This window comes from Gopherus evgoodei, chromosome 2 (genome assembly GCF_007399415.2).
Source record: "Gopherus evgoodei ecotype Sinaloan lineage chromosome 2, rGopEvg1_v1.p, whole genome shotgun sequence".
NCBI lineage: Eukaryota > Metazoa > Chordata > Testudines > Testudinidae > Gopherus > Gopherus evgoodei.
The window spans coordinates 295,735,404-295,749,079 of NC_044323.1; the positions used below are offsets into that span (position 1 = coordinate 295,735,404).

At 51.8% G+C, this 13,676-nt stretch overlaps 1 protein-coding gene across 1 annotated transcript in view; it reads right to left on the bottom strand.

The window, feature by feature from the left end:
- Positions 1-1,828, bottom strand: part of KIFC2 (kinesin family member C2) — a 32,519-nt gene extending 30,691 nt beyond the window's left edge. The window contains exon 1 of the mRNA XM_030553984.1: positions 1,716-1,828. Within this exon, the coding sequence (XP_030409844.1) occupies positions 1,716-1,796 (81 nt within the window). The 5' untranslated portion in view covers positions 1,797-1,828. The remainder of the gene's footprint in view (positions 1-1,715) is intronic.
- Positions 1,829-13,676: the final 11,848 nt, after the last annotated feature.

The window sequence follows — 13,676 nt, forward strand, 5'->3', positions numbered from 1 at the left end:
GCCACAAACCCCATTCTGAAAAGGATCACAGCTCCACAGCAAGGCATGGCGAGTGGGGGGCGGGGAGGGCATGCCTATAGCCCCACCTAGCCTGAGAATGGGGGCTGCCTGGCTGGGGAGGGGCAGGTGAACTCACTCAGGCAGCTGGCTCCTTAGTGCACTCCCAGTGCACTAAGGAGCCAGCTGCCTGAGTGAGTTCAGGGAGAGAGGACCTTGGGTGAGCCAGGGGGAGAGGACCTTGGGTGTGGGCTGAGCAGTCAGGAGTGGGGAGCCGACCCGCACGGGGAGAAGGACTGAGCTGTTTTTTACATTCTCCTCGGGACCCCAGGACAGGGGGACTCCCCATGCATTTTGCTATGAGCTGGTTGGGAAAGGCACCTGCTGCCACGGAGACAGAGCGGATGCACAGTTACCATGGCAACACGTGCCTTTGAAATTCCACCACAGAATGATGGAGACAGATCAACTGTTACTTCTGGGTACCCTCCCTCCACCAGCATGCCAGGAATAATGGGGATCCATCTGATCGGGGTAGACGCCCCCAAGTCTGCATGGCTAGGACTCGGTACCTCCCTCCACCCCTTCCCATGCCAGCAGACGATCAGTGTCCCATATCACTCCCCAGGGCTGGATCCGGCAGTGCCAAAACTGACCTGGTTTCCCCCAATCTGAAGAGCCCCCTTCCCCAGCCCGACAGATACGACAACCGCAGCCCATTTGGATCTCTGTAGCCAGGTGGGCTTTCATCTCTGCACTGATCAGGGGGCAGCATCCTCACAAGAGAAGCAACCACGGCTGGGAGTGAACCGGCTCCCTGCTGCGGCTACCCGGGCATGCAGCAGCTCGGGAGCCAGGTTGTCGGGGACCACGCCAAGGGGACAGGGGGCAGAGATCCGGGGCAGGCAGTGCGAAGGGCTGTGGAGCTGGGAGTGGAGAGGGAACGACTGACTATCTTCCCAGGACAGAGTGGTCCCACTCGGGCAGGGGACAGAGCCTGGCTGCTCCGGGACAGTAGCAAAGTGAACAGTGCGAGGGGAGCAGAACAGCCCACCCCAGCGGGGCGGGTGGCAGCTTCTCATCCCTGCTGTGAGTTGGGAGAGCTCAGCCTGGCCTGCACCACGGCACAAAAACCACCCCACGGCCTGGCACCTGGGGAGTCTGCTCAGGGGATAGCCAGGCTCGGGGGGCTGCAGGCTGGGACTGAGGAGCATCAATAGACCTCAGGGGGGTAGGGGGAGCCCAGGGCTGGGATAGCAGGGGGCTGCAGACTACGGGGATAGCAGGGAGCACCAGGACCAGGGCTGGGGAAAGCCAGGAACCCCAGCTCAGGTATCCGCAGAGCACCCGGTGACGTGAGGGTGAGCAGCTGTCAGGGGCAGGTGCTGCTGGGGGCATACAGAGCAGCTGGGTGCTGGGGGCAGAGTCGGGAGGGTGCTGGGGGCACAGCAGGAGGGGTGCTGGGGGCAGAGTCGAGGGGTACAGGGGGGAGGAGAATAACTCCATCCTTTGCCCTCCCCAGAGGTGGCACCGGCAGCCCCCCTCCCGTGTCCAGCACCCCGGGGCCAGGTTCTGCTAGCGGGGGGAGACTGGCCGGGGCCCGGGCCGGGGTTAACCACAGCGGGGGCGGCTCAGGATCCGCTGGAGGACATGACCCTGCCTGAGGAGGGGCGGGGTCCCCCCAGCCGGTGCCCGAGCGCCCCCCCCCAGCCCCCTACCTGCGGCGGGGGGAGCGGCCGCGGGCCGCGGCGCAGCAGCGCGTACACGATGTAGACCAGCAGCGAGTAGAAGGCGAACATGGGGGCGCGGGGGGGCTCCGGGGCGCCCCGCAGCCCAGCCCGGGGATCCCCACGCCCGCTCCGCACCGCACCGCACCGCACCGCGCCGCACGCCCGGCAGCTGCAGCGCCCACCCCCGCCGAGCCAGCCGCAGCGGCTCCGAGCATGCCCAGTGCCCCCCCGCCCCTGGCGCTGCGGCACCGGCGGGGCCCGGGAGGAGCCGCCCACGGGCCGCCAGACACGGGCAACTCCCTGCAGCCTCGCCGTGCCCTGGGCGCAGGGGAGACTCGGGCACCCCCCACCTCCTGCTGCCCTGGGCACGGGCGAGACTCGGGCACCCCCCACCTCCTGCTGCCCTGGGCACAGGGGAGACTCGGGCACCCCCCACCTCCTGCTGCCCTGGGCACGGGCTGGACTCAGGCACCCCCTGCAGCTCCCCTCGCCCTGGGCACGGGCGAGACTCGGGCACCCCCCACCTCCTGGTGCCCTGGGCACGGGGGAGACTCGGGCACCCCCTGCAGCTCCCCTCGCCCTGGGCACGGGCGAGACTCGGGCACCCCCCACCTCCTGCTGCCCTGGGCACGGGCGAGACTCGGGCACCCCCTGCAGCTCCCCTCGCCCTGGGCACGGGCGAGACTCGGGCACCCCCCACCTCCTGCTGCCCTGGGCACAGGCTAGACTCAGGCACCCCCTGCAGCTCCCCTTGCCCTGGGCACGGGTGAGACATGGACACTCCTCCCACCTCGTGGTGCCCTGGGCACAGGGGAGACCTGGCAGCCCCTGCCACCTCCTTGTGACCTGGACACGGGCAAGACACGGGCACCCCCTGCAGCTTCCCTCGCCCTGGGTACGGGTGAGACATGGGCAGCCCCTGCCATCTCCTTGTGCCCTGAGCAGCGTGGAGCTGCAAGACACGGGTGCCCTGCAGCCTCCTTGGGCCCTGCTGGTAGTGACAGAAACCTCGTGGAGTCCCAAGCTGCCATGGTGACCGTAGGGCCTGACCCGCGGGGCGTGAGCTGCTGGCCATGGGGAGGACCGTGGGCTCTGGGCGATGCTGAGAGCTGTGACAAGGTGGGCATCATGCCCATTTCTCTGCCCCCCAGCCCTAGGGGAGCTTGCACCACAGCAGAGAGTGGTGTTCCCATGGTGAATTACCCTCCCTGTGCAAAATGTACATCTCCTTTCCAGTGTGAATTCTCTAGCTTTGCCGGCCAGCCATTGGCTGGGGTTAGACCTTCCTCTGCCGGACTGATCAGGCCTTTATCAAACACTTGGTTCTGTGACCGGAGGACCCCTTTGTGCCAGCTGGCATAGGGCACAGGGGTTGTAGGGTCACAGGGATCCCCTGGGGCTGGGCTCTATAGTTCATCAATGGGGGTCGTGTAAAGTGTGACATTATCTGATTAAAATATGACCATGTAGATCATTGTTGCTACCACTGTTATATAATTGCAACAAATCTTGTACAAAGGATGTCAAGTGAGGTGTCTATGGAAAGGGTATGATCTGCTGAATATGGCTGTGCTATTTGTATTCGTGTATCATTTTTGTATCTGAAGTTATGAATATTAACTATGTCCCTGTATTACAAACGTTTGCTCCTGCAGTAACACCCTCAAGGTATTTAGCCTGCACATCTTGAAGGTACTATTCAAGTTAAATGGCCCATCAGGGAACACTTAACTCACAATGGACCATGGGAGACGCCCATCCACACCTGAGGGACTTTCATGTGAATGCAGCAAAGAATCCTGTGGCACCTTATAGACTAACAGACGTTTTGGAGCATGAGCTTTCGTGGGTGAATACCCACTTCCTCAGAGGCATGTAATGGAAATATCCAGGGGCAGGTATATATATGTGTGCTAGCAAGCAAGCTAGAGATAATGAGGTCAATTCAATCAGGGAGGATGAGGCCCTGTTCTAGCAGTTGAGGTGTGAAAACCAAGAGAGGAGAAACTGGTTCTGTAATTGGCAAGCCATTCACAGTCTTTGTTCAATCCTGAGCTGATGGTGTCAAATTTGCAGATGAACTGAAGCTCAGCAGTTTCTCTTTGAAGTCTGGTCCTGAAGTTTTTTTGCTGCAGGATGGCCACCTTAAGGTCTGCTATAGTGTGGCCAGGGAGGTTGAAGTGCTCTCCTACAGGTTTTTGTATATTGCCATTCCTAATGTCTGATTTGTGTCCATTTATCCTTTTCCGTAGAGACTGTCCAGTTTGGCCGATGTACATAGCAGAGGGGCATTGCTGGCATATGATGGCGTATATTACATTGGTGGATGTGCAGGTGAATGAACCAGTGATGGTGTGGCTGATCTGGTTAGGTCCTGTGATGGTGTCGCTGGTGTAGATATGTGGGCAGAGTTGGCATCGAGGTTTGTTGCATGGATTGGTTCCTGAGCTAGAGTTATTATGGTGTGGTGTGCAGTTACTGGTGAGAATATGTTTCAGGTTGGCAGGTTGTCTGTGGGCAAGGATTGGCCTGCCACCCAAGGCCTGTGAAAGTGTGGGATCATTGTCCAGGATGGGTTGTAGATCCTTGATGATGCGTTGGAGGGGTTTTAGCTGGGGGCTGTATGTGATGGCCAGTGGAGTCCTGTTGGTTTCTCTCTTGGGTTTGTCTTGCAATAGGAGGCTTCTGGGTACACGTCTGGCTCTGTTGATCTGTTTCCTTATTTCCTCATGCGGGTATTGTAATTTTGAGAATGCTTGGTGGAGATTTTGTAGGTGTTGGTCTCTGTCTGAGGGGTTAGAGCAGATGCGGTTGTACCTCAGTGCTTGGCTGTAGACAATGGATCGTGTGATGTGCCCGGGATGGAAGCTGGAGGCATGAAGGTAGGCATAGCGGTTGGTGGGTTTTCGATATAGGATGGTGTTAATGTGACCATCACTTATTTGCACCGTGGTGTCAAGAAAGTGGACCTCCCGTGTAGATTGGTCCAGGCTGAGGTTGATGGTGGGGTGGAAGCTGTTGAAATCATGGTGGAATTTTTCCAGAGTCTCCTTCCCATGGGTCCAGATGATGAAGATGTCATCAATGTAGCGTAGATAGAGAAGGGGTGTGAGTGGACGAGAGCTGAGGAAGCGTTGTTCCAGCTCGGCCATGAAGATATTGGCATATTGTGGGGCCATGCGGGTGCCCATAGCAGTGCCACTGATCTGGAGATATATATTGTCATCAAATTTGAAATAGTTGTGTGTAAGTATAAAGGCACAGAGCTCAGCAGCCAGTTGTGCTGTGGCATCATCATGGATAGTGTTCCTGACAGCTTGTATTCCATCTGTGTGTGGGATGTTTATGTAGAGAGCCTCTACATCCATGGTGGCTAGGATGGTGTTTTCTGGGAGGTCACCAATGCATTGTAGTTTCCTCAGGAAATCAGTGGTGTCGCGGAGATAGCTGGGAGTGCTGGTGGCATAGGGTCTGAGTAGAGAGTCCATATATCCAGACAGTCCTTCAGTGAGAGTGCCAATGCCCGAGATGATGGGGCGTCCAGGATTTCCGGGTTTGTGGATCTTGGGTAGTAGATAGAATAACCCTGGTCGGGGCTCTAGGGGTATGTTGATTTCTTCTGGTGTTAGTGTAGGGAGTGTCCTGAGTAGATGCTGTAGTTTCTTAGTGTATTCCTCAGTGGGATCTGAGGGAAGTGGCCTGTAGAATTTGGTATTGGAGAGTTGTCTGGCTGCCTCCTTTTGATAGTCAGACCTGTTCATGATGACAACGGCACCTCCTTTATCAGCCTCTTTGATGATAATGTCAGGGTGGTTTCTGAGGCTGTGGATGGCATTGCGTTCTGCACGACTTAGGTTGTGAGGCAAGCGATGTTGTTGTTCCACGATTTCTGCCTGTGCCTTTATACTTACACACAACTATTTCAAATTTGATGACAATATATATCTCCAGATCAGTGGCACTGCTATGGGCACCCGCATGGCCCCACAATATGCCAATATCTTCATGGCCGAGCTGGAACAACGCTTCCTCAGCTCTCGTCCACTCACACCCCTTCTCTATCTACGCTACATTGATGACATCTTCATCATCTGGACCCATGAGAAGGAGACTCTGGAAAAATTCCACCATGATTTCAACAGCTTCCACCCCACCATCAACCTCAGCCTGGACCAATCTACACGGGAGGTCCACTTTCTTGACACCACGGTGCAAATAAGTGATGGTCACATTAACACCACCCTATATCGAAAACCCACCAACCGCTATGCCTACCTTCATGCCTCCAGCTTCCATCCCGGGCACATCACACGATCCATTGTCTACAGCCAAGCACTGAGGTACAACCGCATCTGCTCTAACCCCTCAGACAGAGACCAACACCTACAAAATCTCCACCAAGCATTCTCAAAATTACAATACCCGCATGAGGAAATAAGGAAACAGATCAACAGAGCCAGACGTGTACCCAGAAGCCTCCTATTGCAAGACAAACCCAAGAGAGAAACCAACAGGACTCCACTGGCCATCACATACAGCCCCCAGCTAAAACCCCTCCAACGCATCATCAAGGATCTACAACCCATCCTGGACAATGATCCCACACTTTCACAGGCCTTGGGTGGCAGGCCAATCCTTGCCCACAGACAACCTGCCAACCTGAAACATATTCTCACCAGTAACTGCACACCACACCATAATAACTCTAGCTCAGGAACCAATCCATGCAACAAACCTCGATGCCAACTCTGCCCACATATCTACACCAGCGACACCATCACAGGACCTAACCAGATCAGCCACACCATCACTGGTTCATTCACCTGCACATCCACCAATGTAATATACGCCATCATATGCCAGCAATGCCCCTCTATTATGTACATCGGCCAAACTGGACAGTCTCTACGGAAAAGGATAAATGGACACAAATCAGACATTAGGAATGGCAATATACAAAAACCTGTAGGAGAGCACTTCAACCTCCCTGGCCACACTATAGCAGACCTTAAGGTGGCCATCCTGCAGCAAAAAAAACTTCAGGACCAGACTTCAAAGAGAAACTGCTGAGCTTCAGTTCATCTGCAAATTTGACACCATCAGCTCAGGATTGAACAAAGACTGTGAATGGCTTGCCAATTACAGAACCAGTTTCTCCTCTCTTGGTTTTCACACCTCAACTGCTAGAACAGGGCCTCATCCTCCCTGATTGAACTGACCTCGTTATCTCTAGCTTGCTTGCTAGCACACATATATATACCTGCCCCTGGATATTTCCATTACATGCCTCTGAGGAAGTGGGTATTCACCCACGAAAGCTCATGCTCCAAAACATCTGTTAGTCTATAAGGTGCCACAGGATTCTTTGCTACTTTTACAGATCCAGACTAACACGGCTACCCTCTGATACTTTCATGTGAATGTTCTAACTAGAGTATGGGTGAGGGCCTCTACTCTGATTAAGCAGGTGTGGACATGTGACTCCAAACACCATCTTGTTACCTGTAATTTTCCACAAACTAGAACAATGCGTTTCCTTCACTTGGCAGAAGCTATAAAAGGCCCTGGAGACATCTCCATTTTGCCTCTTTCCTGCTCAGACCTCTGGATTCTGAACTTATACTAATGGGAGCATCCTAACCAAGGGACTGAGGACCTTCCAATGATTTGGAAGCAACCAGAGATTTAACAAGCCAGCAGTTTATGCCATCACTGCTACAAGCCTGATGCAAGAACTTTCTATTTATTCTATGTATTTGATTCTTTCAACCAATTTTAACTCTCATTTTTCTTTCTTTTTATAAATAAATCTTATGTTCTTTAGATATTAGATACTAAAGGATTGGCAGCAGCATGATTATTGGGTAAGATCTGAGTTATATATTGACCTGAGGGAGTGGCTGGTCCTTTGGGATCAGAAGAACCCTTTGGTTGATTAAATTGGTTTTAAATAACCGCTCATCATTAAGTCTAGCATCTGTGTGTTGACCCAGGACTGGAATACCCAAGGAGGCTGCATTTCTGACTTCTTGTTAGCCAGTGTGGTGAGACAGAAGTTTACTTTTATTGCTGGATTGGTATATCACATGGAAGAATAACTACCAGATTTGGGGTGAATCTGCCCTTTATCCCAGCAGCTTGCCTTAAATTTGGTAGTCTCCGTTGTGACCCACTGAGACATGGTGACATAAGGTCTCTGCTGAAAGCCTGCATCACACCAAGCAGCAGTATCATCAGGCAGTGTATGTATAGATACTATGTAAGTGGCTATGTAGCTATACTGAAAATCCTGCTTGTAAGGTCTGTGAGTTCATAGAAGATTAGGGTTGGAAGAGACCTCAGGAGGTCATCTAGTCCAACCCCCTGCTCAAAGCAGGACCAAGCCCAACTAAATCATCCCAGCCAGGGCTTTGTCAAACCTGACCTTAAAAACCTCTAAGGAAGGAGATTCCACCACCTCCCAACGTAACCCATTCCAGTGCTTCACCACCCTCCTAGTGAAATAATTTTTCCTAATATCCAACCTAGACCTCCCCCACTGCTACTTGAGGCCATTGCTGCTTATTATGTCATCTGCCACCACTGAGAACAGCCAAGATCCATCCTCTCTGGAACCACCTTTCAGATAGCTGAAGGCTGCTACCAAATCCTCCCTCACTCTTCTCTTCTGCAGACTAAATAACCCCAGTTCCCTCAGCCTCTCCTCGTAAGTCATGTGCCCCAGCCCCCTAATCATTTTCATTGCCCTCTGCTGGACTCTCTCCAATTTGTCCACATCCTTTCTGTAGTGAGGGGACCAAAACTGGACGCAGTACTCCAGATGTGGCCTCATCAATGCCGAAGAGAGGGGAATAATCACTTCCCTCCATCTGCTGGCAATGATCCTACTAATGCAGCACAATATGCCATTAGCCTTCTTGGCAACAAGGATGCACTGTTGACTCATATCCAGCTTCTCGTCCACTGTAACACCCAGTTCCTTTTCTGCAGAACTGACGCTTAGCCAGTCAATCCCCAGCCAGTAGCAGTGCACGGGATTCTTCTGCCCTAAGTGCAGGACTCTGCACTTGTCCTTGTTGAACCTCATCAGATTTCTTTTGGCCCAACCCTCCAATTTGTCTAGGTCACTCTGGACCCTATCCCTACCCTCCAGAGTATCTACTTCTCCTGCCAGCTTAGGGTATGTCTACACTACCTGTTGGATCGGCAGCCAGCAATTGATCCAGCGGGGGATCGATTTATCGTGTCTAGTCTAGACACAATAAACCGACCCCCAAGCGCTCTCCCGTTGACTCCTATACTCCACCGCCACCAGAGGCGCAGACGGAGTTGATGGAAGTACATCGACTTCAGCTACGTTATTCACATACCTGAAGTGTGTAACTTAGATTGATTCCCACCCCCAGTGTAGACCAGGGCTTAGTGCAGGAGCGGCCCCAGGGTTTTTGGCGCCCTAGGCTGGGGTCCTTCCGTGCCCCCGGTTGTTGGTGGCAATTCTGCGGCGGGGGGGGGGTCCTTCCGCACTCCCAGTCTTCGGGGCACTTCAGCAGCAGGTCCCGGAGCGAGTGAAGGACCTGCCGCAGAATTGCCGCCGAAGACCCGGAGCGCGGAAGGACCCCTCTGCCGCCAAATTGCCGCCAAGGATGGCAAAATGCCGCCCCCCCCAAATCCTGGCGCCCTAGGCGACCGCCTACTCGCCTAAATGGAAGCACCGGCCCTGGCTTAGTGTCATCTGCAAACTTGCTGAGGGTGCAGTCCACACCATCCTCCAGATCGTTAATGAAGATATTGAACAAAACTGGCCCCAGGACTGAACCTTGGGGCACTCCGCTTGATACCGGCTGCCAACTAGACCTGGAGCCATTGATCACTACCTGTTGAGCCCGACGATCTAGCCAGCTTTCCATCCACCTTACAGTCCATTCATCCAGCCCATACTTCTTTAACTTGCTGGCAAGATACTGTGGGAGACTGTATTGATAGAGGGCTTTCCCTCAATCCTCCCACTTCCCTGGTTCTTGTCATGCAGGCAGCAAGCAGCAACAGACCAGAAGTCTGAAGTGCAGACAATGCGAAGCTTATTAGGGTTAGTTTCCAAGCAAGCATATTCCAAAACCCTTCACACCAGCAGGGCTTATCTCTATACCCCGAGAGAGTCTGTTCCCCATGTCCCCTTTCCCAGCTGTGAAGCCGAAGAGATTTGTCTGTGTCCCTGTTCCCATCCCCCCCTAGTGAAACACGATTCTAATTTCCTTTCCCCCACTTCCTGTTTGACCTGTTTATATAGTAATATTCTCAGCTATACCTTAACCAATCATTTTACTGAAATTTACTAACCAATCCTAACATATTGTAACATAATTCTCTAACCAATTATATCCCACTACCCTAATTAACTTACACCTAGCAAAATTAATTATATAGCAGACAGAAACAATTAGAGAACTAGACAGATTAACAATAGAAAAGATAAAACAATACAGAAATGAGAGTTTCACAAGCACAACCATTGATCAGTGATTTCTTGCCAGACTGGATGCTCTCAAACTAAGTTTTCTTTAACCATCTTAAGATCTGTTTCTTTAGGTGGTGGTGATGGGCACTGTCAGGACAGGATCATCTTCCTGACAGCCCAATAGCACCTTATTTCAGTCTGGCTGGTTTGGGATGTGAGGATGAGCCAAAGGCCTTAACCTAAGAACAAGGCCTCAGACTATCCTAGGGAGAGAAGGCCCAGACACAGGCGAACTGTGATTCTGATTCTTTGTTTTTATACCCCTGTAACTAGCTAAGTGATAAAAATAAACCGAAGTTCTTAAAGTATAGGCTTTACAGGCAGGCCTGAAGAGCTATATTCTAACACATATCAAAAGGTTTGCTAAAGTCAAGGTATGTCACGTCCACCGCTTTCCTCACATCCACAGAGCCAGTTATCTCCTCATAGAAGGCGATCAGGTTGGTCAGGCATGACTTGCCCTTGATGAATCCATGTTGACTGTTCTTGATCACCTTCATCTCCTCCAAGTGCTTCAAAACGGATTCCTTGAGGACCTGCTCTATGATTTTTCCAGGGACTGAGGTGAGGCTGACCAGTCTGTAGTTCCCCAGATTCTCCTTCTTCCCTTTTTTTTAAAGATGGGCACTAGAGTAGCCTTTTTCCAATAGTCCGGGACCTCCCCCAATCACCACGAGTTTTCAGAGATAATGGCCAATGGCTCTGTCATAAACAGATAGTTAAGGGTTAATGTCTCTTTTACCTGTAAAGAGTTAAGAAGCTCAGTGAACCTGGCTGTCACCTGACCAGAGGACCAATGGGGGGACAAGATACTTTCAAATCTTGGTGGAGGGAAGTCTTTGTTTGTGCTCTTTGTTTTGGGGATTGCTCACTCCTGGGACTAAGAGGGACCAGACGTCAATCCAGGCTCTCCAACTCTTTCTGAATCAGTCTTTCCGGTTTCAAAATTGTAATTATAGCCCGGCAAGATGGATTAGTCTTATGTTTGTTTTCTTAACTTGTAAATGTGTCTTTTTTGCTGAAAGGATTTTTACCTCTGTTTGCTGTAACTTTGAATCTCAGGCTGGGGGGGAGGGTCCCTCTAGTCTATATGAATCTGAGTACCCTGTAAAGCATTTTCCATCCTGATTTTACATAGATAATTTTTACCTTTTCTTTCTTCAATTAAAAGCTTTCTTTTTAAGAACCTGATTGATTTTTTCCTTGTTTTAGAATCCAAGGGATTGAGTCTAAACTCACCAGGGATTGGTGGGGGGAAAAGTAGAGAGGATGGTTAATCCCTTGTTTAAGATCCAAGGAGTTTGGATTGGTGTGAAGCTTCCCAAGGCAACCCAGGGAGGGGAGAGTCTGGGGGGAAAAAGAGGGGGATGGTTAATTTCTCCTTGTTTTAAGACCCAAGAGTTTTGGGTCTTGGGTTCCCCAGGGAAGGTTTTGGGGGAACAGAAGGTGTGCCAGACACAGACTTCTGGCTGGTGGCAGCGTACCAGATCTAAGATAGGAATTAAACTTAGAAGGGTCCATGCAGGTCCCCCACATTTTTACTCTAAAGTTCAAAGTGGGGGGAAAAAATGGGACCTCCCCCGATCGCCACGAGTTTTCAAAGATAATGGCCAATGGCTCTGAAATCTCATCAACCAACTAACTCCCTCAGCACCCTCGGATGCATTAGATCTGGCCACATCGACTTGTGCATGTCCAGCTTTTCTAAATGGTCCTTAACCTGTTCTTTCACCACTGAGGGCTGCTTACCTTCTCCCCATGCTGTGCTGCCCAGTGCAGCAGTCTGGGAGCTGACCTTGTCTGTGAAGACCGAGGCAAAAAAAGCATTGAGTACTTCAGCTTTTTCCACATCATCTGTCATTAAGGGTCCCACACTTTCCCTGACCACCTTCTTGTTGCTAACATACCTGTAGAAAACCTTCTTGTTACCCTTCACACCCCTTGCTAGCTGCAACTCCAGTTGTGCTTTGGCCTTCCTGATTACACCCCTGCATGCTCGAGCAATATTTTTATACTCCTCCCTGGTCATCTGTCCAAATTTCCACTTCCTGTAAGCTTCTTTTTTGAGTTTAAGCTCACTGAAGATTTCTCTTTAAGCCAGGCTGGGCGCCTGCCATATTTGCTATTCTTTCTGCACATCGGGATGGTTTGTTCCTGCGCCTTCAATAAGGCTTCTTTAAAATACAGCCAGCTCTCCTGGACTCCTTTCCCCCTCCTATTAGCCTCCCAGGGGATCCTGCCCATCAGCTCCCTGAGGGAGTCAAAGTCTGCTTTTCTGAAGTCCAGGGTCTGTATTCTGCTGCTCTCCTTTCTTCCTTGTGTCAGGATCCTGAACTCGACCATCTCGTGGTCACTGCTGCCCAGGTTGCCACCCACTTCTACTTCTCCTGCCAATTCTTCTGTCTGTGAGCAGCAGGTCAAGAGGAACACGGCCCCTAGTTGGTTCCTCCAGCGCTTGTGCCAGGAAGTTGTCCCTAACGCTCTCCAAAAACTTCCTGGATTGTCTGTGCCCTGCTGTACTGCTCTCCCAGCCGATGTCAGGGTGACTGAGAGAACCAGGGCCTGTGATCTGGAAACTTCTGTTAGGTGTCTGAAGAAACCCTCGTCGACCTCATCCCCCTGGTCTGGTGGTTTACAGCAGATGACCACCACAACATCACCCTTATTGCTCTCGCCTCTAAACTTAACCCAAAGACTCTCAACAGGTTTTTCTGCAGTTTCACACTGGATCTCTGAGCAGTCATACTGCTCCCTTACATACAACTCTTCCACCTTTTCTGCCCTGCCTGTCCTTCCTGAACAGTTTATATCCATCCATGACAGTGCTCCAGTCATGTGAGTTACCTCACCAAGTCTCTGTTATTCCAATCATGTCATAGTTCTTTGACTGTGCCAGGACTTTCAATTCTTCCCGCTTGTTTCCCAGGCTTCTTGCATTCATGCACATGCACCTAAGACAACCAGCCGATTGCCCTGCTTTCTCAGTGTGACTCAGGAGGCCTCCCCGGTTGCACCTTCTCCTTGTGTTTCCTCCCAGTATCCCACTTCCCCACTTAGCTCCGGGTTTAGGTCTCCATCCCCCAGCGGACCTCGTTTAAAGCCCTCCTCACTAGGTTAGCAAGCGAAGATGGTCTTCCCTCTCTTCGTTAGGTGGAGCCCGTCTCTGCCTAGCACTCCTCCTTCCCGGAACAACAGCCCATAGTGAAAGAATCCAAAGCCTTCTCTGTGACACCGCCTGCGTAGCCATGCACTCGGCCCACCCTAACGTGATAGAGAGGATTCCCTACCTGGCTCCACGTAGGTGGAGTGAGTGTGCTGCACGCTGGAGGCCTATTTACAGCCAGAGCAAAATGCTTATCGAGTGACTGCAAAGAAGATATTTTAGACAGCACCAAACAAGCAGCCGCGGGTGCCTGTCTCCAAGTGAAGATGAC